The sequence below is a fragment of the Pseudochaenichthys georgianus genome, chromosome 4, assembly GCF_902827115.2.
Source record: "Pseudochaenichthys georgianus chromosome 4, fPseGeo1.2, whole genome shotgun sequence".
NCBI classification, from domain to species: Eukaryota; Metazoa; Chordata; class Actinopteri; order Perciformes; family Channichthyidae; genus Pseudochaenichthys; species Pseudochaenichthys georgianus.
In genome coordinates, this window is record NC_047506.1 from 2,514,074 (window position 1) to 2,540,537 (window position 26,464).

Genomic DNA, 26,464 nt, shown 5'->3' on the forward strand with positions numbered 1-26,464 from the left:
AAGAAAGTCATCAAGGGAACAAAACGAGGGCAATGCAGCAGAAAGGTCTATTTTAATGTAAGGGCGGTCGTTCCTGCTGAACTGGACTTGTTCATCTTTGTCTACTTTCTGGAAAGTCGGTAAGTTTTCTTCACAACTTTGATACATGATAATAGCGGAAGAAGCTGCACAGTGGCAGTTATTAATCGACGTCACGATGTTTAGTTTGGTGTAAATACACTTCGTAGTATAATTTTTTTGTTGCTTTACTTTTACGTGATTAGTTGTTTTTTTAGTAGGATTACCATCTCCTTTCGTGGTTTTACAATAATAGGTATTTGTTATTATAACATGAACTTCGATACTGTCTTTCACAACCTACAGTTTTCTGGCGTAACCTATGGGTGTAACGTGTACCCGAACGCGACTTAACTATCAAAGCACTATTTGACTTGTTTAACCGGTGTGTTAGTGGTGTTTAACGAAGATGGAAGAGGGGAAAAGCATCGGTTCCTTGACTGAACAAGTGCTGAACAGGCTGTCAAAGATGTTGGACAACTCCGCATGCGGATGGAGGCAGCTGGCAAACGCTGTGTCCGAGCAGCCGAGATTCCGCTGCAGGTGAGAGACATTGAAGGCACCACGCAACTTTTCTCTTGACATTACAACTGACGTTTACACTTCATCCTGCTGTGCAGGGAATCTTTTATACAGTTTTTCCTTATATTTGAGTTTATGGAAGTAATACTCAGTTATAAGTTATAACCTGCTATACAATTTACAGTTACAAGTACAAATGCTGCATTCAAACTTTAAATATTATTTTTAGTACTGTATTCATTATGCAGAATGCCTCAGCTCACAATAATATATATAATATTTCTGGTATATAAACTATTGATTTGTTAATGTGTTTGTGTGCATATACTGCTGGGTTCAGTAAAGTTAACCTAATGATGTATAAACTGATTATATATTGTATGAATAATTTCAATCTGGAAATGAACTAGTAACTAAAGATTTCAAAAATAAATGTAGTGTAAAAAGTGCCATATTATCGTACAATAAGCGTTGTTGCAGGGTGTCTGAGGGGGAGGTTTTCCTTGACTGCTTCTCTGTAACCAAACTTGAACTTGATACTCTTGAAACTCGTTGTGCACATTCCTGCGAGTTTGTTAATTCCACCCTGCATTTGGCCCATGAACTGTCACCACCAGACTAACACTGCCCCTTGTACCCCCTGCAGTGAGAGCGAGCTGACCTGCTGCTCCCTCCAGGTGCTGAGCGCTGCAGGCAGCCCGGGACGCACCCTCCTCGCTTGGCTAGCCGATCGCTCCTGCTCCCTGGACTTCCTGCTGCACTGCCTGAGGAAGATAGACCACCAGGAAGCTGTGCACTGCCTCACCTACACAGGTAAAGAAGAAGTGACTGGATGTGCAATACATGTACAATTACATATATTACAATTTTAGGAAATACCTCTTACTATAACATCCTGTGTGCGCATTTTGGTTTATAGCAGTGAAATAACTGGTGCACTAAATAACATTAGTGACAGCTTAGGCAAGGCAAGGCAAGTTTATTTATATAGCACTTTTCAACACAAGGCAATTCAAAGTGCTTTACAAAAATGAAAGACATTAAGAGCATAAAACACAATAGAAACATTACAAAGCAAAGATAATAAAACATGAATAATACAGGTACATGAATAAAAGTTACAGTGCAGTATAAGATGTGAATAGTTCAATTAAAAGTAGCGGCAAAAAGAAAAGTCTTCAGCCTGGATTTAAAAGCAGTAAAAGTTGCAGCGGACCTGCAGGTTTCTAGTAGTTTGTTCCAGATATTTGACAATATCCCTAACCAAATTCTCACATTCCTCTACCCCTAGTCTTCCTGTGAAATTATAGTTCATTTGACACTTTACTAACCTTTTATATTCCTTTCATCCTTCTCTTTCAATCATTTTGCATCCCCAGACAACAAGTTTCCCCTGTTTTACTGTTAACCCATCTTTGACCTTTAAACCACTTTTATTTTCAATTCCCGGAATTAGGATATTTAAACCTTATCTTGATAAAGATACCCCAGACAGCATAACATATTTCAATACCTGTCCTCTGTTTCTACTTGTCTCTGTGTGTTTGTGTGCGAAAATACATGTCGTTTAGCATGTCGAAAAAATGCCAAAAAAACCATGGTATTTGATGTCGAAATAAGGCACGGTATGGTGTCTAGAAACCAGGCGTAGCATAGTCTGTCGTTAAAAATGACAGCCATAATATAGCATGTCGAAAAAATGCAATGTTTGTCATAACATATTTCAATACCTGTCCTCTGTTTCCACTTGTCTCTGTGTGTGTGTGTGTGTGTGTGTGTGTGTGTGTGTGTGTGTGTGTGTGTGTGTGTGTGTGTGTGTGTGTGTGTGTGCGTGTGCGTGCGTGGTAGAGGCAGAGCTGATCCAGATCACAGTGCAGCCACAGACCCAGCAGGCCACAGTGGGGGGGCGGGTGGTGTTGACCTGCAGAGCCAGCGGCCCCCCGGGACTCAGCTACCAGTGGTTCAGAGGCAAAGAGGAGGTCAGTTAAACCTCGTGTGATTATTTCATAATTAAGGATACACAATCCTTCTTGTTAATGTAAAAAAAATCTGAAATGATTGGTAATCTTATTGCTATCAGCCATGGTAAACATGACATCGATATATCCTGCATCTTTAGTGATTATCAAAAGTAATGATAGAGAGATTTCATATCAAAATCTGAGTCATGGGTTATGTATTTATTGAATTGTTTGGCTAAATGTTTAAAAGGTCTCCTATCATGCAAAATGCACTTTTTAATGTCCTTTATAAATAAATATGTGTCACCGCCCGGTGTGTCAGAAAATAAAACCCTCTCTCTTTTCCTCCGTACCCAAATCTCTAAAAACGGGGGAACAACGGAGCTGATCCAGATTTGCATCCGATATGACGTAATATCGGAAATGTGGGCTGGCTTTACACCCACGGCCCAATCAGAAACGTCGCTATCAGATTTGGACGTAATATGGTCTTTGTTTACATTAGCAAACGTGTTTTAATATATTTTCATATATCTGAGACCCATAATATATGCCTAAAAATAACATGATAGGAGATCTTTAAATTATCTTATATAGATTTTCAAGGTGGAGATGGTACATATCATTAAGAAATTGTTTATTGTAGATTATTTCCTTGTTTTAGATTTTGGATGAGATAGGCAGTACAGCAGAGCTGGTTCTGTGTCCTTCAGCCCTCGTCCACCAGGGTCCATACATCTGTCGGGTTCACCACAGAGAAAACGTTGTGTTCTCCCAGTGGGCTCAAGTTCGCTTCGTCCAGTCTGCAGGTATTAGTCCCGATACCTTTCCTTCTTCTTGTCACTGTCTTTTATTTCTTTTCAAGGCATATGATTTAATTATCTGGTAAATCTATTCACACCTCAGGGTGCAGCAGCACTTTGTTTCCCGGGTCTGTCAGTGGGCTGCATGTCATCGTCCAGCCTAAGTCCAAATCAGTGTCTGAGGGCGACACTCTGCTGCTGGAGTGCAGTGCAGAGGCCAACCCCCCTGCTCAGTACCAGTGGTTCCACAACATGGAGCCCCTGACCCAACACAAGACACGATCACTCAAAGTAAGTGCATTCACAGATTCTGCTCTTAAAGGTCACCTATTATGCTAAATGCACTTCTTCATGTCTCTTCTACATCAACATGTGTCCCCTCTTCTTCATGTCTCTTCTACATCAACATGTGTCCCCTCTTCTCCGTGTCTCTTCTCCATCAACATGTGTCCCCTCTTCTTCATGTCTCTTCTACATCAACATGTGTCCCCTCTTCTTCATGTCTCTTCTACATCAACATGTGTCCCCTCTTCCTCGTGTCTCTTCTACATCAACATGTGTCCCCTCTTCCTCGTGTCTCTTCTACATCAACATGTGTCCCCTCTTCTCCGTGTCTCTTCTCCATCAACATGTGTCCCCTCTTCTTCATGTCTCTTCTACATCACCATGTGTCCCCTCTTCTTCATGTCTCTTCTACATCAACATGTGTCCCCTCTTCTTCATGTCTCTTCTACATCAACATGTGTCCCCTCTTCTTCATGTCTCTTCTACATCAACATGTGTCCCCTCTTCTTCATGTCTCTTCTACATCAACATGTGTCCCCTCTTCTTCATGTCTCTTCTACATCAACATGTGTCCCCTCTTCTTCATGTCTCTTCTACATCAACATGTGTCCCCTCTTCTTCATGTCTCTTCTACATCAACATGTGTCCCCTCTTCCTCGTGTCTCTTCTACATCAACATGTGTCCCCTCTTCCTCGTGTCTCTTCTACATCAACATGTGTCCCCTCTTCTCCGTGTCTCTTCTCCATCAACATGTGTCCCCTCTTCTTCATGTCTCTTCTACATCACCATGTGTCCCCTCTTCTTCATGTCTCTTCTACATCAACATGTGTCCCCTCTTCTTCATGTCTCTTCTACATCAACATGTGTCCCCTCTTCTTCATGTCTCTTCTACATCAACATGTGTCCCCTCTTCTTCATGTCTCTTCTACATCAACATGTGTCCCCTCTTCTTCATGTCTCTTCTACATCACCATGTGTCCCCTCTTCTTCATGTCTCTTCTACATCAACATGTGTCCCCTCTTCTTCATGTCTCTTCTACATCAACATGTGTCCCCTCTTCTTCATGTCTCTTCTACATCAACATGTGTCCCCTCTTCTTCATGTCTCTTCTACATCAACATGTGTCCCCTCTTCTTCATGTCTCTTCTACATCAACATGTGTCCCCTCTTCTTCATGTCTCTTCTACATCAACATGTGTCCCCTCTTCTTCATGTCTTTTCTACATCAACATGTGTCCCCTCTTCCTCATGTCTCTTCTACATCAACATGTGTCCCCTCTTCTTCATGTCTCTTCTACATCACCATGTGTCCCCTCTTCTTCATGTCTCTTCTACATCAACATGTGTCCCCTCTTCTTCATGTCTCTTCTATATCAACATGTGTCCCCTCTACTTCATGTCTCTTCTACATCAACATGTGTCCCCTCTTCTTCATGTCTCTTCTACATCAACATGTGTCCCCTCTTCTCCATGTCTCTTCTACATCAACATGTGTCCCCTCTTCTTCATGTCTCTTCTACATCAACATGTGTCCCCTCTTCTTCATGTCTTTTCTACATCAACATGTGTCCCCTCTTCCTCATGTCTCTTCTACATCAACATGTGTCCCCTCTTCTTCATGTCTCTTCTACATCAACATGTGTCCCCTCTTCTTCATGTCTCTTCTACATCAACATGTGTCCCCTCTTCTTCATGTCTCTTCTACATCAACATGTGTCCCCTCTGTGGAAAGAGACTCTGAAAGTTTCAGGAACAAAGATTCTCTCTCTTTTTGTCCTGATCCATTTCTAGAAAAACCTGTCTGAAAATCAGCTGATCAGATTTTGGCCACTTTATGATGTCATAACTATTGTGTTGGCTTGTGGCCTTTTATTGTGGCCAGCCTAAGGCACACCTGTGCAATAATCATGCTGTCTAATCAGCATCTTGATATGCCACACCTGTGAGGTGGGATGGATTATCTCGGCAAAGGAGAAGTGCTCACTATCACAGATTTTCTCAGATTTGTGAACAATATTTGAGAGAAATGGTTATTTTGTGTATATAGAAAATGTTTTAGATCTTTGAGTTCATCTCATGAAAAATGGGAGCAAAAACAAAAGTGTTGCATTTATATTTTTGTTCAGTGTAACATATAGGAAAGTAAATAGCTTATAGGAAAAACTAAAGAATGTGTAGAGCCTTTAATTAAATTAAACAAAGTTAACTCATGCCATTGTTTGTCTCCATGTGGTTGATGTTGTGTTTCCTTATATTCCATGTAGATCTCATGTGTTACCACAGCACAGAGAGGACAGTACAAATGCAAGATGTTCAACCTGTATCACGAGGTGTGGACCGACACAGCAACAGTCACCATTGGTGAGACCCTGATGTATATTTGTACTTTTTAAGTACTTACGATATATGTATGAATAGTCCTACTTTTGACACATAATGGCGCATTTCCACTGCAGGGCCTCGCACGGCTTAGTACGGTATAGTTAGGCCTTGGTAGGCCAGGCTCACTTTATGCTGCGTTTCCATTACAGTTTAGTAGCTGGGGCGGTAACTATAGTAACGCAGTGTAGGCGGAGCCGTGACATCATCTTCAATGCGAAACACAAAACCAACATCAGCCGTTAGCTCTTAGCACTCAGAGCTCACAGCTCCTCATATCTGATCAGAAACTAGACACAAGTTAAACAAGTACAAACCACAGACTGCCTGTGTCATGGCGAATACAGTCGCTGTTTTATTTATGTCTGTAGGCCGTTGTTGTGAATGTGGACGGTCGGAGCATCGACTGCGTTAGCTTAGCCAATCTCCATTAAGAAAACACGCATTTCAAAAGGTTTTTCGCCTGCCGTCTGTCTGCAGACTTGACAAAGCATTATGGTTTTTACTAACCGGTATCAGTATGTTGTTACTTCGGCATCCTTTTGAAACGTGTATTACGATTAAATTACGGTAAAATATGTTCATTTTATTGTAGTGCCAGCTATTCTCTCACTAGTTTAGCATACTCAGCCCGGTTGTTGGCCCGAAAAGAACCTCGATTTCAGAGAGCCAGAACTTTGAAAAAGTACCCGCTAGCCGGAACTACGCCTAGTGGAAAAGCAACCAAGAACGGGCCGGGCACGGCACGCTTAAACCGCGCTGTAGTGGAAATGCGCCATAATTATTATAAACTTAGATAGACCAGCATTAGGTCTGACAGTGAGAGGCTCAATGTCACACTTGATTAAAAAAGTACTTTGCATTGAATAACTTCCTGTTTTGCACTTTTATGCAGGCCCCAGTTCCATCACTGAGGCCTCCTGGGTGGAAGTTGATCGGAGTCCAGGTACTATTTATTTTCTGAATAGAATATTTAGAAGAGAACAGAGGAACTACACTAGAGTTGTTGTTCCTTTTCCCTTTTTCCGCATGTCATCACACTTTGATTCTTATTTTTGTTTGTCCAGGAGTGAAAGGCCTATTATTTCTCTGTGTAAAAGAATGTTATCTAATCATGTTTGCGTGTGTGTGTCCATGTGTGTGTGTAGCCTCACGTTTTGACTGCCTGATCAGTTGTGGACTGGGTTAATCTGATCAAAAGAAAGCAATAGTAGATTAAAACGAGACATTTCATATTGATGTTGGCCCACACAGGAGGTCCACAGCAAGTCCACAGGTCAACCTATGGAGCAGGAAGTCATCCACTACAACAGATAGTCAATGCGCCCCCACCAGCTAAACTATTCTCCGGTGAGTTTTGTGAAAAGAAATAGACACAGAAGGTCTGAATATGGTATCTTTGGATACAAATCAACCTTACATTCCCCTCTGCAGCCACAGACAAAGTTGCTCTCCTGATTGGCAACATGAACTACCACTACCACACTCAGCTGTGCGCTCCCATCGCTGATGTGCACGAGCTGACCAACCTGCTCAGACAAATGGACTTCAAGGTGGTTTCCCTGCTGGACCTCAACTGGCAGGAGATGCACAGCGCGGTCACAGAGTTCCTCTTGCTGCTCGACAAGGGAGTCTATGGTTTGTCTTTTCACCATCTGGACAATATGTTCACTATGTTCCAAACATGTTTTATACACGTGTCTGTACTTTTAAACACTGTGGAACAGGCTAAACATCCGCTCTACCCCTATATAATAATTTATGAAATAGGATATATCACTGTTTTTCTAGATAGTGTCACACATCAACTTTATATCTAATATTCACCCTGCAGCAGTTAAGGTAAGCTCGTGCTAAATGACCATAGACTGTAGCCTATATAGGAAGTGGACGTTTTGTTGAGGTGTTGAACCTTTGAGTTTGGCGTTTTGGCAGGACCATAGTTTACTAAATTAAAACATGCTGTATTGAAGAAGACCTGAAACTAGCAATTGAGACCATTAACCCTCCTGTTGTCTTCGGGTCAAATCTGACCGATTTACTACTTTCATCAATCATAACCTTTTTGTTTTACATTCGATTGTGTTATCGGTGTCGGTTATTCTCGTGTCCCGGGTGAGAAGCTTAAAAGGAGACTAAATGGAGTCTCTGAAATTGTTTCAAATTGGTACTTTAATTAAAAATAATGGCACGGTTATGTTCACAAACAGGATGTTGTCCGACAGAAAAAACAGCTGTGTCTCTAGCTCTGGCAGTGAAGAAGAGAGACCGTCCCCTCAGGTCGTGCTGTTTTATATATATATTCTGCTGGCTCCTCCCTGCAGGCCGACTCGCCACATTTCAATATCCGTTGCTACGCATATCAGAGTATAAAAACATTGTACATTCAATATATATTTAAACACGCATTTTCTCTTTCTTAACTCTTTCATGACTTTTCATTTAAACACATTCTAAACGCTGTAATCAATACTCCTAAAAATACAGGAAATACTTCACAGCAGTTTGGTTTCCGGTTGGTCTGAATGTTGTCACATGCTAACCACATCTGTAAACAATAACGTAATCAAATAAACTGTACCTTATCCAACAATAATAATATCTCGACGTCTATAGTTGTGGTGTTGAAATCAGTAGGTTTCGCTGTGCAACATCATATCATATCGCTGCTAAATTCACCTCTATAGTAAATGGTATATTAGCCTCCTGCTAACCGGAGATGAAGGATTTTCAGAATAAAAGCTTAACAAGTTCTTTCAGTATAAAACAGCAATTAAACTGACTGTGTTTAAGGTGCACTATGCTCTCAAAACATTGATTTTAATTTCTAACAGTCCCTCCTTACACACCTAAAAGGTGTGTATAATACTGAAATAAATGAGTTCTTCATCTGAACTCTGCATAGTACATAACTCATATAAAAACATACAATAAAATGGTTTTAATATCACCCTTAGAAAAATACAAAAATACTTTGACTGTTCAACCATAAAAGTTTTCCCTTGTGCTTAACTTCTAATGTTAACATTCAATATGGTTCTTCAAAATAGCAGCATTCTTTAAAATAGCAGCATTAGCTTGGGATCAGAACATTTCTTCCTCCCTCCTTTCACAGAAACCGTTCTCATCCCACGCTCAGTGTTAAGGCACTTGTTTTTACAAAGTGAAAAGAAACGACCCATTTTAGAATATCAATGATCCATACAACATGTGATCCATCATTTTAGAACAGTATGGCTAATAAAGAATAAAATAAAATATCTTGTACCCGTTTAATGTAATAATAAAATAAAAATACACCATCTCCGAATAGTATGGTATAATAATGAAAAATACACTATCTTGGAATAGTATAGTGGTAATAATAAAAAATAAACAACACACTATCTTGGAATAGTATGGGGTAATAATAAAAAATAAAAGTACACTATCTTGGAATAGTATATTGTAATAATAAGAAATAAAAGTACACTATCTTGGAATAGTATATTGTAAAATTGAAATGGATTCACTCCATTTTAGCATTTTATTTTGCTCACTTCTTCACATGATGTCATTTAAAGAATGACATGGGCTGGACATTTCATTGAACAATCTCATCTCTGAACATCCATATTTTTTAACATCATTCAAACTAACTCATCATTTACATCAACATCTGTATACGGGGGTGGTTCATCCTGTTCTGCTAGCATTGGAAACTGTTCCCCCATGTGATATTGACCCCTAGCATATTCCTGGTTGAGGGCCCCATTAATCAGTCGGTTTGCAAAAGCGCGGATGCAGGTTGAGAAACAACAACAACACAGTGCCAATATCACGATCACAGCTGACACAGACATCAGTCCACTCAGTAGGAAATCCTTGTACTTCCCCAGCCAACCATCTAAAAAAAACCCCAGGGGGTTCTTCTCTATCCCACTGTTGTCTGCCAACTCTATGCTCAGTGTCGTGAGTCCCTTCAGAGCCTTGGTTACTGATCCATCAGGTGAGGTGTTGTTTGGGATGAAAGTACAACATAATGTTCCGAACATTTTGCATACACCCCCTTTTTCTGCCAACAACATATCTAGGGCCACTCTGTTCTGCAAAGACATCTGGCTGGTCTTGTCCAGTTGCTCACTTAGTCCCTTTATCGCATCCCTGGAGTGATTTATGAACCTCTGCTGATTGTAGTAGATATAGTTAATCCAGTCCACATTCTTATTTATCGTAGGCCAAAGGAAAATGGATTCCAACCCTGCTAAGATCTGGTTTCTAGCTTTAAACTCATCTGGAACTCCCCTGGGCACCCCTATGCTGTCTATGTACACAGTGGAATCAAGACTCCCTGGAAAAACTGACCTTTTGGCTCTGGTTGCTTTGGGCTGGACTGCCATGTTTATCAGTTGCTCGGCCGTCATTGGTACTGCATAAAACGGCATCACTAGCTGTACCAGAGCACAAGTCCCTGTCCAATCCTGTGGCAAAACTGAAAACAGGGTTTTAGTGCCACAATACCACCACACATCTGTTCTGGGATACTGTCTAATGGGCATAGCTATACCTGGGAGAAAATCCTGATTCATTAAAGTCGTTGTGGAATTGCACCACTTAAGAGTTCCTACTTCTGTACCTTTTAGGTGGTCCCTTGTGATGCAGTCATACAGTCCCTCGTAAGACGTGAAGTCAGGTGGAATGTCATTCATTTTTACCACTGGATACTTTTGTGCAATGTCGACACAATCTGCTGGGAATTTTTGTCCATAGAGTTTGTACATACAGAGCTGTCCTCTTGGGTTATTGTGGGCGTTAAATGGAAATGGCACTGTTCCCAAACTTGGTCGGGCAGCCGCACAGGCCAGACAGTCCGCCATCTTGCTCTGCTTAACAGAATAAACGACCCAGTCTAACCAGGAATTTGTGTCCTCGTATCCTGTTTCTACTGCTATGACTTTCTGTATAGAGGTAGTACTCAGATAGGTGACCAGTGGATTGTTTACAGATTTAGCAGGGGATATTTCTGGTTCTGGTTGAAAGAGTGATTCAGTATATTTTGGGGCGAGATCAGGGATTACATCAGCTGGTGGGTCAATTATCTTCACTAAAATTGATCCCATTGGGTCTTTTCCCGGAACTTCTATCCCCATCAGTAAATGGAATGCAGTGACGTCTCCCTTTTTCTTGAAATGGGGAGTGAGTGCGCTTTTAAAAGCAATTATTATTGGATTGTGTTTGCTCATATCTCCACTATGGCGACCTTTGGAAAAAGATAGCTGAGACCTAAACGCCAAACCAGGGGGATTGTTATTACCTTCTGCCCTTGCACTCCAATATACCTTCTCTGAACCGGGACACCATGAGTTATCATCTGGCCGTCCCCAAGCATGAATGCACCCATAAACGTCATGGCCCGTTTCGTCTTGCAGTTCTCCACATACAACCACATCACACACATCAAGACTGACCGTAACCGCTTCACCTCTGGGGATGAGTATTTCTAACCCCTCCTTCTGTTTCTCCGCTGATCTTTTGGCTCTGGGGATAAATGGAAGTTTTTTAAACACAACTGACGTTTCGTTAGTGATATTGGCATTTTCTACGAGTGTCCGAATGGATTCGGGTTCTTCGCGATGCTGTACCCCCCACCCAACCAGGAAAATGCCAATTGTGATGAACACAGCTAACAATGTTATTACAATTCTTATACCTAGGGGGCCCCTTAATTGTTCTGACTTCTTCAATGGCACTTCATCAATGTTACCCATGGTTATATCAGTTTCAGAGTTTAAAAGAAATGAGTGCAAAAATAAAGTATGTAAAAATAATAGAACAAAAATATTGGACTGATGGAATATAAAAATAATAAAACAAAAAGATTGGACTGATAGAATATAAATCGGTTTCAGATTTAAAACCAGAATGGGTATTCTGTTTTAGTATTCAATCTACAAAACCTAAAGACAATTTGTCTTTTGAGCTGTTTCTATCTTAATGTCTCTTGATTTGATTTTTATTCTTCGTTTTGTTCCAGCTCTGTCAAATCAGTCCTAACTTCCGAAAACTTTCTGGAAGGTGCCGGTGTAGGGCGACAATGTGTCAGGTGGTGCCAATTTGCTCCTTTTTTACCTTTTATCCGGAGAGCGTGTGAGGTTCTTTCAACAACCTCCCACAGACCCGTCCACCTGGGTTCAGCCCACTTTCTTTTGTGAACTTTCAACCTCACCCAATCACCCGGTCGTACAGGAGTCTCTTCTGGTGTCTCGTCTGGTGTCTCGTCTGGTGTCTCTGCAGTTCTCTGAACCTGTGTAGACAAGACTTGGATAATATTACTCAGAGCCCTGACATATTCATCCACTTCTATTTGTCTGATGTCTAAAACTGGGCCTGTCCCTCCTTCTCTAGGAGGCCCAGGCATGGGTCGACCAGTTAACAACTCATGGGGTGAAAGATGTGTTTTAGCACTCTCAGAAGATCTCATTGACATGAGTGCCAGAGGCAAAGCGTCTACCCATTTCATGTTTGTGCCAAAAATGACTTTTGCAATTTTCCCTTTTAATGTTCGATTTGCTCTTTCTACTATGCCCTGAGATTGTGGGTGGTATATCGACCCAAACTTATGAATTATACCAAAATATAACTCCACTTCCTCCAAGTGTTTGCTTGTAAAATGTGAGCCATTGTCTGATCTTATCATCCTTGGCACTCCATAACGGGGTACGAGTTCTGTTTTGAGCCATTTAATGACTGTCTTTGCATCTTCTTTCTTACAGGGGATGGCTTCAATCCATCTCGTATAACGATCAATCATTACTAACATATATCTAAACCCTCTGACCACATTATCTGCTCCCATGTCTGTATAATCAATACAAATGTCTTTGAATGGGGCTTCTGGGACTGGATATCTCCCCATTGGGCACTTGTATGGCTTTTTTACATTGAAAGCATTGCACGTGTCACAGTCGTTTACGAAGTTTTCAACCATGTCCTTCATGTAAGGATGCCACCATTGTTGTTCAATGTCTTTTGTTGTTCTTGCTTTGCCTACATGAGTGGGACCATGTGATTGTTCTATTAGCAGGTAGCATAACTTTGCAGGTGCGACTAAACGGCCGTCATGGGCTCTCCACAGGCCATCTACTTCCTTTGCTCCCTTCTGACTCCATTGATTCTGTTCATACACTCCAGCATATTTCTGCATGTCTTTGATGTGTTCGGTGGTTAACTCCTCTTGAGTATTGGCCTTTGTACATATCATTTGCTTGCTGTACCCTCCTGCTTTCTTTGCTGCCTTGTCTGCTGCATCGTTCCCTCTGGATATTGCATTGTTCAATATTTGATGTCCTTTGCATTTCATTACTGCCACTTGTGCTGGCAACAGTAAAGATGTTAGCAGGAGTTTTAGCGCTTCGGCATGCTTTACTGGTGTCTTAGCAGATGTTAGGAACCCTCTTCTGATCCACTGTGGTCCGTCTATATGCACTGCTCCATAGGCATACGCTGAATCTGTATAGATGTTTACTCTTTGTCCCTCTGCATGCTCCAAGGCTTTGGTGAGTGCCACTACTTCTGCCAGTTGGGCCGAAGCAGGTTGGGAGATGATTTCTGCTTCTAATGTCTCTATATTTTCTCCCTCCTGCCGGACTACTGCATAGGAGGCCACATTCCCGTCATCTCCCTTGTAACAACAGTCGTCACTGTAGAGAGTGAAGTCTGGTTGGTCCAGAGGATCCGTTTCCAAATCAGATCTTATCTTGAGATCCTTTTGAGAGACGAACTGACAGTCATGGGGTGTGAGCTCTTCAGTGCTCAGTCCTGTAGACATGTTTGTTAAACCACTTTGGTATGTTATATGTGGTTTCAACAGACTGGTCTGAATCTTGATTTTCCTGATTGGGGAAAATGTGAATGCCTGTGAATTTATAAATGCCACTACTCCATGGGCTGTGTTGACTTTCAATGGGTGGCACATTACCACATGTGCAGTTTTTTCAATGACTTTTGCTAGTGCAGCTAGGTGTCTTGCATATCCTGTCTGCCCTAGTTCTATATTGTCTAACTTTGAGCTATGGTACATCAGTACCTGTCTCACTCCCCCTTTTTTCTGAAACAGGACCCCATTGACTATTCCACCTGATTCAGAAACATCAAGGCAAAAATCATTGTCATAATCAGGAGTGGAAAGGTGTGCCGCTTGACTCAGGGCTTGCTTCGTCTTCGTGAAAGCTTCTTCGGCCAACGTTGTCCACTCGAGAGTGGCCTTAAGATTTCTGTTTCCTGCTTCTGCAATTATGTGTCTCAGTGGTTGTGTCAACTCCACATAGTCTGGTATGTACGTCCTGCTGTAACCTGTCAGGCCCAGGAACGCAAGCATTTGTTGCACTGTTTTGGGCTTTGGTTGGGAGAGGATGGAAGACCGTTGTGCTGGTGTCATAGTTAGACTGTTCGAGGAAATCATCCTTCCCAGGAATGTAACTGTTCTCCTTGCGATCTGTGTTTTTTCTTTCTTCACTTTGTAGCCCACATTGGCCAGTAGGATTAGCAATTGTTGTGTCACAGCCAGACATGTCGCTGCATCTGGCCCGGCTAGAAGTAAATCATCAACATACTGTATCGGAGTCACTCCCTCCGGTAGTCGCAATGCACTGAGGTCTTGTTTCAGAGCACGGTTAAATAATCCTGGACTATCTTTGTAACCCTGTGGCATCCGATTGTAAGTGTATCGCTGTCTTTGGTAGGTGAAAGCAAATATATCCTGGACCTTTGGATCTAATGGTAAGCAAAAGAATGCATTAGCTAGATCAATCACTGTGAAATATTTGTGACCTGGATTAAGATTTTGTAATGCTAGATGTGGATCGGGAACTGGAATGTTGGCAGTTTTAGTGACATTATTGACTTCTCTTAGATCATGGACCATTCTCCATCCCTTGTTTCCAGCTTTCGGTACTGGCAAGATGGGAGTATTCCAATTTGAGCCGGTGTGTCTGATTACTCCAGCTTGCAACAATCCTTGAATGGTGTTTCCTATCCCATCTATTTGTTCTTGCTTCAATTTGTATTGCGGGCGCCAACATGGTTTGTAATTTTCCACCAGCTCCACTGAGACTTCATGATTCACTAATCCAACATCATAGTCTCCAGTGGTCCAAAGATGTGTAGGCACCTGCATCAGCATTTCTTCTGTGTCTGGATGGTTTGTGTGTTCTCGTCCATGATCTCTGTCCAATTCTTGCTTCTCCAATAGCCCTTGTTCCTGGCTATTGTTTCCAATCCTCCACATCGTCTGGTCTGTTGATCGCCACAGAAAAGGTGATTCTGTTGCCAACCATTCTGTGTTCAATGCAGTTTTTATCATTGGACCCAATGATCTGGACTCAGCTCCTATGCTCATGGCGAGTGTGACATGAGGAACAGCTTCTTCAGATAAATTGTACCATTGTTTTTGTTCTGTTGTGAGTTTTACCGCCGCTGCTACACCCTGTGGTCCGACGTAGATATCTGCTACAGTCAAATCTTCCGTCTTCCCCTCTTTATCTTCCATCCAAGCGTCTTGATATTCTTCATCTGGTCGCCTTAGATAATTGTACGTACAATGTAGGGGATCTTGCGGGGGCCCATAGGGTCCCAATGTATTTATCTATGGCTTCCAGGCCATGTAAGTTCTTTGGACTTGTGGAGTATCGATTTCAGTGGTGATCAGGCGGCTCCAGTACACCGTGGTCGTGTCATTTTCTTCGTCGTTTTCTGGATTTGCTGCCATCATCATGATTCTCTGTTGTCCGTCGTACGTCTGGTAAAGTGGTATCTGGCCTGGAAATTGGATAATCAGGCCATCTGGTGTGCATAGAATTCTCGCTCCTGTTTTTACGAGCAGGTCTCTTCCCATCAGATTTATGGGACAGTTTGGGGCATAGAGGAAAGGATGTTGCAGGAGTTGCTTCCCAATTTTCGTGACCAATGGTACTGTATATTTCTGTACATCAATTTTTCCCCGAGTATCCAACTGTTTTGAGGGTGTGATTTGAGAGAGGTGGTGGTTTTCCTTTCAATCTTCTCAAACAGGAAGCTGTGGCTCCTGTGTCCACCATCATTTCCACCTTCTCTCCCTCAATCTCACAGGTGACCATTGGCTCATCTTGGGCTGGAATTGCGTCACCTGTGATTGGATCCTCTGGGCCTCCTCATACATATGGACCACTCCAAGCTGTCAGAGGCATTTGGTTCATGTTTGGCACCCCTCCTCCTCCTGGTTGTCCCTGGAATCCTCTGCCTCCACCGGGTCCTCCCGTTTGGTGATACTGTGTAGGCATGTACATGGGTGTTTGTGGCTGTAGTTGGACAGGGGTTGGACTGCTGTACTTGGGGATAATACTGTTGCGTCTGAGGCTGTTGAAATTGTATAGGATTGTTTTGTAAGGCTTGTGGTGGGTTTTGCGCTTGTTGATTTGGACAATCTTTGGCCCAATGGCCCAGCTGATTGCATATGTAGCATCCCTCAAACCGGACACCTCTTCCTCTTCCTCTGCCTCGGAAACCTCCTCTACCTCTTTGTTGGTTCTGAATCTGATTTTCTGGCACCACCTGAGTTTGAACTGTTTGAGGCACCTGCCCTACTTTCTCTGTTAGTATGGCCTGTTCTGTTACAGCTAGCATCTGCCTTGTCAATTTCTTGTTCATAGTGGCTTCGGTATCTCTCTCAGCTACCTGCATCCTCAAAAGTCTTTTCGCCAGTTTCTTCGTTTCATCATCGTCTTCCACCTGTGTTTCCTGGTATTTGGTGTCGTGGTGAATGAGATTTAGTCTCCATTCCTCTGGGAGTTTAGCTTCCAATCCCACCACATCTCCCAGGCGTGCCTGCACTAATTTGGGAAGGGCTTTTATGACTGCGTTCTTCCACAGCATTATGACAGCCGGTGAGGCGTCATGTCGTTCTCCAGTGCAGTCCTCCCACACTCCTTCACATCTCTTGAGGAAAGCATGCATGTCTTCCCCAGGTTCTTTTCTCAAGCTGCTAAGGGCATGTAAACTGCGTGTTGTTGGGTAAATGTGACGAATGGCAGCCCAATAGCTCGTCCTGATTTTGTTGAAGGACATATCATCTGGAGAGTTGGTGCATTTGGCCTCGGAATCTACTGCTCTTGCCTCTAGTCTTCCTTCTATCCTTCCAACCAGTGCCCTCATGTCTCCCAAGCACAGGTGGTCTTGGACCGTGTATTTCTCCAGGTCATTCACCCACTTCTGACCTCCTTGGGTGAGTGGAGGTAGTTTTGCCACTAATGATTCCATGTCCCTGTGAGTCCATGGTTGGTATCCAAGTCCTCTTCCAACCGCTATCAATGGCATGGTGGTGTATGCACCAGTCTTGGTTCTTCGAGTTGTCTTGGTTCTTCTGGTTTTGGGACATGTCCCAGGGGAATGTTGCTCGTTTTCATCACTACTTCTATTCTCAGGAGGAGATGCCAAATTGCGTTGCTGATTTGATTGTTCATGGTATGGGAAGTGTCCACTGGTGTCAGACTGTGTTCCGTTGTCTTCTTCATCTCCCTGTCCTTCGGTATTGTCAGGAGAGTAGTTTGTTCGGCGTGGTCTTTGTGGTTGTCCCCAATTATTTGTCGTTTGTCGTTTTCTTTCTTCCCTTTCTTTGTCCTGTCTATGTTCGTTTTGTCTTGCTTCCATCATCTCCTGGTATCTTTCCTCTTTTTGTCGTCTTTGCATCTGATAATCATCTTCTGTCCTTTTTGTCATCATGTCATTATACGCCTCCTCCTTTTGTTTTTTTTCTGTAGCTTGTTTGTGTTCCTGTTGCTCTCTGAACTTTTCCTGTGCCTGGTTTTCTGCTGTTGATGGTAGTAGAGAGAAAATCGGCGTGTCTGAACCTGTGGTTTGTAATGCCTCAGCAATGGGAGGTTTCTTGTTGGGCTGGAATGACATGGGTGTTCGTAGTATGTTTTGCTGAACATTGTGATCTCTAGCCATGTCCTTCAATTCTTGCATGCCGTGTTCGAAACTCTCCCGCAGCTGGTCAGATTTACTGTTTAGCATTCTTACTTCAAAGTCCAATTCTTTGACACTTCTCTCTGTGGGGACTTCGTCCAAATTCAATATTCCTCCTGCAATATTAAAAGTTGGAGCTTGTATCGAGGTTTGAGAGAAGAGTTCTGGTTCTGTCATGTAAGGAGGAGGTTTCTGAGTCAGGTCTGGATAGAGCTTTGGAGTTTGGATTGGTGTAACTTCTTCAATTTTTTCCGTTGTGTGTTCCTTCTCTAGCGGATTTGTTCTTTGAATGACGTGCATGTTTGCCGTCTCACTAACAGTATACTTTAAATGGAGCATCAGAACTGTAACTTGTGTTTTTCTTATCTCCGCTTTGGTCATAGCATTCTGTGCAGATCCATACCAAGAGGGTTGTCCGGCTTTGGTCCATGCTTGTTGCTCTCGCAGATATTCTCCATTCTCATGGTCTATTACAGCTTTCCTATGGGCTTTCGTTGGTCCAGGCTGATCATCTGCTGGAAACAGTCCTCTTATTTGCCACTGTTCCCACAGTTTCTCAGTCTGGTTCCATGTCTTCTGTCTAAGTTTTGGAACTGTTGTAGCATCTGATCTGATTTTTACCCTTTCCTTGATATCTGCAGTTGAGCCTGGCTCTGCTTTTGTTCTCAACTTAGTTTCTTTCGGTGACATGCTCTCTAACTATTGGAATGAATATTATGAAGTTATCAAAGATTTAAACTCTAATTCCCTGACTAGCACCTTCGTTCTTGATAATACCCTATGTCATCCGAACTTAACTTTAAATCTGGGTTGTAGTGTTTTTTTTTTTTTGTTTTTTTTTAAAGATTATTATTATTTTTTTATTTTTTTTTAATATTAATAAAGTAAATTAAAAGATTAAATCTATGCACATTTTTAAATCTGGAATTTTTAAACAAAAATTGTACAGTGTATCGTTTTGAGTTTGAGATATGAAAATCTAAATCTTGTGTACAGTCAATCAATTTGTATTTGAATATTCTACAGTGTAGTTTGAAAGTCTATTATGTAACATTTCGTATAATTAGAAACCACTGTAATTCTATCCTGGCGATTTGCGCATGTGTTCATTCATAACACTTAAAATCAAGAATAATTCTGTATTACCAGCAGAGTGCGCTGTTGTAATTTCCAGCTCAATCCACTAGGGATCGCTGTTGCAAAACTGACCTCTTTTTAACAAATAGCTTATTTTCCTTAAAAAAAATGGGAAGAAAATTAGAATATGGTTAAACAGCACAGCACATAACCGCCAAAACACATTTGCAAACAAGAATATCTCAAATCAACCGCCAAAACACATTTGCAAACAAGAATATCTCAAATCAACCGCCAATATGCCCTTGCAAACAAGAATACTTCCAAAACCAGACTCCTACAAATACCAAAATTCCCACGGTAAGATAACCTGTCTAGTTTATCCAAGAGATATGATTTGTCCTTCTCAATATGGAGTGCCTCGCCTCATGTGAGTGTGACTGAGTGTGACTGTGTGTGTAAAAACAAACAGAGTACTTTCAATTAGCATTTCACGAAATGGCGACTGCCGTGTGGCTTATTTTCAGCATGAGGGCAAAACAAGATGGCAACTGATTTTCCAACCTTTAACCCGAAGAACAAAGGGATTTGATAACACACCTCGTGTCTCTCACCCGGTGGTTTAAATAATGGCGGGGCAATCTTGTCAAGAAAATTCAACACAAAACAACACTGCAGTTTAAAATAACATTTTTATCTAGTTTACTATGAACAAATGGGCTTTATCTTATTGATATCATCACTTAAAGTTAGGAACCCTTTACGCTTAAGCCATAAACTTATCTGCGTAATATTTGACTTTATAGTCCACTACAGTCAACTGCTGCCATTTAGACACGCTAGGTGGATGTAGTATGGGAACCAATCAGCGACTATTAAATGACCGTCGTCTATTTAACGTAATGCTGTTGTAACCCCAAATACTGTATTCCACCCGCAATATCTTGGTTGAAAATAGAACAGTTATGACCACTGATAAAGGCTTACACCTTAAATCAAGCCTTTTCCTCAAAAAAGGACTTTTTTTAAAACAGTTGGTTCTCAACTGTTTTCGACTAGCACTGTCTTTAGTTACTCAACCCTAAGTTGACTCGCTATGCCGTGCAGGTTTTCAATTACTTGGCCCGTAACCAACTCGCTATGTCTCATAGATCTTAACAATAATCGTTAAATGGACATATATATCCTTACGTCATAGGCTAACTAACTACTAACGTAACAAGAGACACCTACATGAAAACGCAACAAGACACCTATCCAAAGTACAATGACCACACACATTTATAGTTAAAATACTAACACACAAATTAGTAACATGCAGGGTTAAATAGAAGAACAAAAGAAAGTTTGAACTCACCCTGCTTGCGACAGAGCAGCGCCACGAGGTTTAGGATGCTTATATTTATCAATTTTGGTTGTTTTATCATTAAATGCACAGCTATTTTCAGGATCCGCTGGCCTCCGTCAAACACAAACCTATGTTGTACTGCATAAACTATGAAGAATTTGATGTAACAGGCTCTTCTTACCTATTTGTTTGAGCTCTTTGTGTGTCGAACGGGTTGCCAGCGGCTCCGGTCAACAGCCGGCTGTGTAGTCTCCCCCGGTCCAACAAAATCACGTCGGGGTCACCAAATGTTATCGGTGTCGGTTATTCTCGTGTCCCGGGTGAGAAGCTTAAAAGGAGACTAAATGGAGTCTCTGAAATTGTTTCAAATTGGTACTTTAATTAAAAATAATGGCACGGTTATGTTCACAAACAGGATGTTGTCCGACAGAAAAAACAGCTGTGTCTCTGGCTCTGGCAGTGAAGAAGAGAGACCGTCCCCTCAGGTCGTGCTGTTTTATATATATATTCAGCTGGCTCCTCCCTGCAGGCCGACTCGCCACATTTCAATATCCGTTGCTACGCATATCAGAGTATAAAAACATTGTACATTCAATATATATTTAAACACGCATTTTCTCTTTCTTAACTCTTTCATGACTTTTCATTTAAACACATTCTAAACGCTGTAATCAATACTCCTAAAAATACAGGAAATACTTCACAGCAGTTTGGTTTCTGGTTGGTCTGAATGTTGTCACATGCTAACCACATCTGTAAACAATAACGTAATCAAATAAACTGTACCTTATCCAACAATAATAATATCTCGACGTCTATAGTTGTAGTGTTGAAATCAGTAGGTTTCGCTGTGCAACATCATATCATATCGCTGCTAAATTCACCTCTATAGTAAATGGTATATTAGCCTCCTGCTAACCGGAGATGAAGGATTTTCAGAATAAAAGCTTAACAAGTTCTTTCAGTATAAAACAGCAATTAAACTGACTGTGTTTAAGGTGCACTATGCTCTCAAAACATTGATTTTAATTTCTAACAGTTGCAAATCATTTATAACACACAATGAACATTAACACAAATTTGAAAACATTTTGAAAACACCCATTACTTCATATTTTTAAGCAGTTTCCTTCAACTGTTTCTTTCCGCTTTTCACAAGGTCCTGTATTTTTTGTGAAATGTAGTAACCGGCCAACTTCTCCCTCTCGGTCTCTCCAGCCTAACACCAGCTAACACCCGCTAACACCCGCTAAGGCAAGGCAAGTTTTTTATATAGCACTTTTCAACGCAAGGCAATTCAAAGTGCTTTACGAAAAATGAAAGACATCCGCTAACACCCCGCTAACACCTTAAACTGGTCTATGCTGGTTTTTTCAGCAGGGATGTGCCCCTCCCCCCACATGGATCAAACCTGGCACACGCAATACATATTTATTGTCTATTCTTTGTATATTTACTGCAGTTTTTCATGTATACCAGTAGTCTGAAGCAATATTTACAGTTTTAAAGGGTGTTAAATGAAATGTGGTGATGATTAATGGTTTTTGTGTTAATGTAATAGCAGTTAAAACAGGACCGGTCAAATTTGACCACGAACATCAAAGTAAGGGGCGGGGGGGGGACGAAGACAATAGGAGGGTTAACTCATGTTTACAGTGTTTACTGAGGCGATAAATCCAGTTCCAAGTGAATACTTTTCTCATAGACTTCTATGCATGTCGACATCTTTTTGAAACCAGCGGAGCTGCCCTCTGCTGGATATTATAGAAAATGCAGCTTATGCCACTTCTCCTTTGGCTTTACTTTACAGACCTCTAATGAAATAAAAATAGATGTACATCGTTTTTTTTACAAAATATAACATAACAAATATAGTTTACAACTAAATGCTGATTTTCTTTACCAGCAAAAAGCGATAGACAATCTGACCGTGCATCTGTGCCAGTTTAACATAGAGACACATTGAAATTGTGCCAACCCTTCTTTGTCTCTCCTTCAACAGGCTTGCTTTACTTTGCTGGTCATGGTTATGAGAATTTCGGCAACAGTTTCATGGTTCCCATCGATGCACCGGCCTCCTACACATCAGAGCACTGTCTGTGTGTTCAGAATGTACTCACCAGGATGCAGGAGAAAGAGACGGGACTCAATGTTTTGCTGCTGGACATGTGCCGCAAAAGGTACATACATTACCTTTTCAACTTATTGGTTTAATGTACCAGCATTTTCATGTCACATTTAGGTTATATCATCTGCTGCACGTGTTAATGCTTCCAATGCTTTCTTTATTAGAAACCTAAATGATGACATTATTGTACAGCCAGGACTGCTCAAGGTGACGGCAAATATAGTGTTTGGATATGCCACGTAAGTGTGCAGATTCTCTTCATTTGATGTTGTATTAATTTCCTTCATCCAGTTGTAAAAGTGTCACTCATGTGTACCTTTGTGTGTTTAGATGTGTTGACGCGGAAGCATATGAAGTGAAGAGGGAAGACGTGTCAAATGGCATTTTCATAAGCTTCCTCAAACGGCGAGTGTGTGAAGATGAGAAGGTCACTGTCATGCTAGACAGAGTGGGTGAAGGTATGTGGAGCATGGGATCTCTATGTTGCTGCGCTACGCTATCTACAGTGTCTGTGGTGCATGGAAAGTATTTCTACACCTGACATTTGTTTGTTCAGCATGCACATTTGATGAACATCGCATGCCGGGGAAACTTTTTTTCTTCCTCTGGTGACATGCAACACTTTTTTCAATTTGAACAAACCTCAAATGTAACAGTTTCTCTGTGCAGGAACTACCTCTGTGAAATAATTGGCAATTTGCCAAACACAGCTTCATAAAAGTAAATAAATGCTGCTGTACTGCCCTCTGTGGGTTACACATTGGACCACATAACACTCAGAGCTCTGTTACAGCACTAAAAAGTCCATTCTGTTTACTGTCATATATTGTCTTTATCCAGACATGGGCCGTTGTCAGATCACACAGGGGAGGCAGGCTCTGGAGCTGCGCAGTAATCTGTCTGAACGACGCTCGCTCACCGACCAGATTCAAATCTCTGAATGCTCCGCTTCACATTCAGCCCGAAACCTGCAGTGGGTTGTCGCTCACGGTACTCGATTCTTCAGTTTGAATATTTAAATATCACAAGAATCTTTGTCATGTTTGTAGGTTAATTAATGTAGGTGTATATGTGTCTTTGATTAAAGTATAACTGAATTCAAATGTCTCTCTTCAGTCCTGCCAAAGAGCCGTTGTCTGGAGTTTGACTGCGGAGTGAAGGTCCAGCTTGGGTTCGCCGCAGAGTTCTCCAACATCATGGTCATCTACACTCGGATACTTGAGAAGCCCAAAGAAATAGCTTCCTGCTCTGCTCATCTTACAGACTTCCCTGATGTTTGTCAGCAGTTATTACATACGAACATTTGAGATTTTTAAACCCTCCTAAGACATTTGTTCTGGACTGACTTTATTCTGTGTTACAGGACGTGGCCATTGATCTGAAGAAGAGTAACCAGGAGACTCTTCTTGAAGCCGGCAGTTTGTTATTGATCAATGATAATCTTCCTTCACCAGAGGTTCCCAGTCTCTACACGCGCATCCGATGCCTGCAGAGACTCAAGGTCAGACACTTGGAAAATGTTAATATGTCCTCTGGATATAAATAAGTAGGTTTTTTTACACCATATTTCATTGAAACATATTTAACTAGTCTACAATTAACAGTATTTAAGTATGTCCAATTTTTCTTTTTTCTATTCATAGCAATATATATGTTTCTATCATTGTCTTTTTTGGTATAGCAACAACTTAACATAGATGTCTCTACATATATATGTATACACACTATATGTATAAATCCACACAAAATACAGGAAACCTAACCAAAATCTCAAGTAACTAAAGATTTAAAGGTGGGGTAGGTAAGAATGGAGAAAACAGCTCGAGTGCGCTAGAATTTTGAAAGTACACAACCGAAAAAAATCTGCCCCTTCCTTCAGACTTCCTCACAGAGCCCCTCCTCCAACACACACGAACGCACACATGACCAATGAGGGCACGAGATAAGTTAGTGCACAGATGGAAGGCTGACAGGCAGGTAGGCCATCCAGTTACTTTAGCCGGGCCGGCTCAGATGATTGGTCGTGCTTTTTACAGCGCCACGGCTTCCACAGATGATGTTTTTGTATGTATTTATTGTCAAAGCATTTAATGTATTCTTTGCTATCGGGATGTTAAGAGCATTCCATGGAATATAACAACAAGTGTTTCTGAAGTGAATTACCTACCCCACCTTTAAAACATACAATCCCTCCCCGACCTGACTGAGGGTGATACTCTCAGTTTAGGTACATCTTATATTAGTTTATAAAATGTCACTAATGAACATTGCAGGAAATTGATTTTACAGACGGTTATTAATGGTATAACCCCTGGTGATTTTATCATTTAGGCAAAGTCTGCATTATAAGCGATATTTCTTACTTTTAAGAGGCCAGATGGCCGCAAATAAACACAGTTGTGATCCATTTTAGAAATACTAAGCTTTAATTGTGTTGAAACGTTCAGAAAATGCAGCAAGAAGTCTGCAAAAAGATTGGAAACTGAGCAATTTGGGTCGACTACGTGTTTTTAAAGCTCGGATAGATGCTATGCAATCTGATACTGTTGGTACCTGTAAATGTCGTTCGGTATGTACATTGGAAATCCCTGTATCTATTGTGCTGTTTACACGAGAACGCGAGTATCCGCTACTTTTCTCTTTCGTATAGCCCGTTCGTTGTTGCATGATTTAGTTTTTCTGTTTTTACGTCTTCATGTGGAACCTACTTGCAGCAGGTCTCCCTTGAAAAAGAGATCGATGATTCACCTGGTTAAATAAAGGTTTGAAATGAAACACTTTAGAATAAGTGAAAATAGACAAAAGATAAACATAAAAACAAGGTAGGATTTGTCAAATGAATTGGATATAAACAGCAAATATACACACTTGATAATATTAGTAAAGATCAAAGTAAAAAAATAAAATCATTATAAAAATATGAAAGAATGCCAGAATTTAGAGCCAACAGACGTTTTTATATTTTTTTGCTCAAGCTAAAAACACATGTCTCACTTCACTGTCTCCATAGCGTGAGCTCACATTCGCCGTGTGCCTCCAGTACACATATTCCAACATGGATGAGGACGTTCAGGAGAGGCAAACAGTGTCAGTCGGCAAACCTCTGGTCTCCAAACTCAACCTGCATGAGCCACGAACGCCGAGCACCTCTTCTGCCTCCTCGTCCTTCTGCCTCGACTCCTTCAACGTTCCTGAGGTCTCCTTCTTTGCCTCTGTTGGTTCAGCGTCAAATGATTGGTCCTATCAGACACAGACCGCCTCCACCACGCCAGCTTCATCGAGAAGTGCCAATGTGCCAGAGGAGACGGACTGTCATGACTTATTTGACGCGCCTCAACCTCTTGTTGCCAGCAAAAGCTTGCCTCATACCCAGATAAATGATACAAACTTCAAATGTAGTGACATGTACAACTTTAATTCTCACTAAGCATTATGAAAGCTATGATTGAACCTTTACATCAGCAGTACAAAACACTCACAAAGAGAAAAGACAGGGAGGAAAGCCTCTGACGGAGGTTCACCCCAACTATGCATTATGTTTTATAAAGATTTTTTATATTAATTTGATACATTATAATCATGCATTAACAAAGTATACACTGCAGATCGAGTCTGATATGTATTCTGTTTGTAAGAAGGAAGAAATAAACCATATTTAAGATGAATTGTGAAGTGTTTATTTAGCGCTTTGTAACTTTTATTACATCCCACATGCATGTCTACACACCAAAAAGACTTTATTGCCATCACTGTATGTTTATTTCAATAGAAGATGATTCATTCATAGGTTCTATAACAACAATAAACAACTCTTAACATGCAAGTAGATAAAGAAAATGACTTATATCATATGTAATAATAATAATATAATGAAGAGTAAGAAAAGCAGTCAATAATAATACTAATAAGTCTGCAGTCTTCCT

At 41.2% G+C, this 26,464-nt stretch overlaps 1 protein-coding gene across 1 annotated transcript; it reads left to right on the plus strand.

Annotated features, from left to right (window-relative positions):
• Nucleotides 1-26,206, plus strand: malt2 (MALT paracaspase 2). Its single transcript, XM_034080337.1, has 17 exons — nt 1-119; nt 452-600; nt 1,226-1,392; nt 2,428-2,558; nt 3,205-3,349; nt 3,447-3,634; nt 5,895-5,991; nt 6,905-6,955; nt 7,264-7,359; nt 7,444-7,647; nt 22,416-22,593; nt 22,706-22,780; nt 22,872-22,999; nt 23,382-23,531; nt 23,658-23,815; nt 23,905-24,042; nt 25,552-26,206. Exons 2-17 carry the CDS (start codon nt 467-469, stop codon nt 25,966-25,968), a joined length of 2,457 nt encoding a protein of 818 aa, XP_033936228.1. The 5' UTR covers nt 1-119; nt 452-466; the 3' UTR covers nt 25,969-26,206.
• Nucleotides 26,207-26,464: the final 258 nt, after the last annotated feature.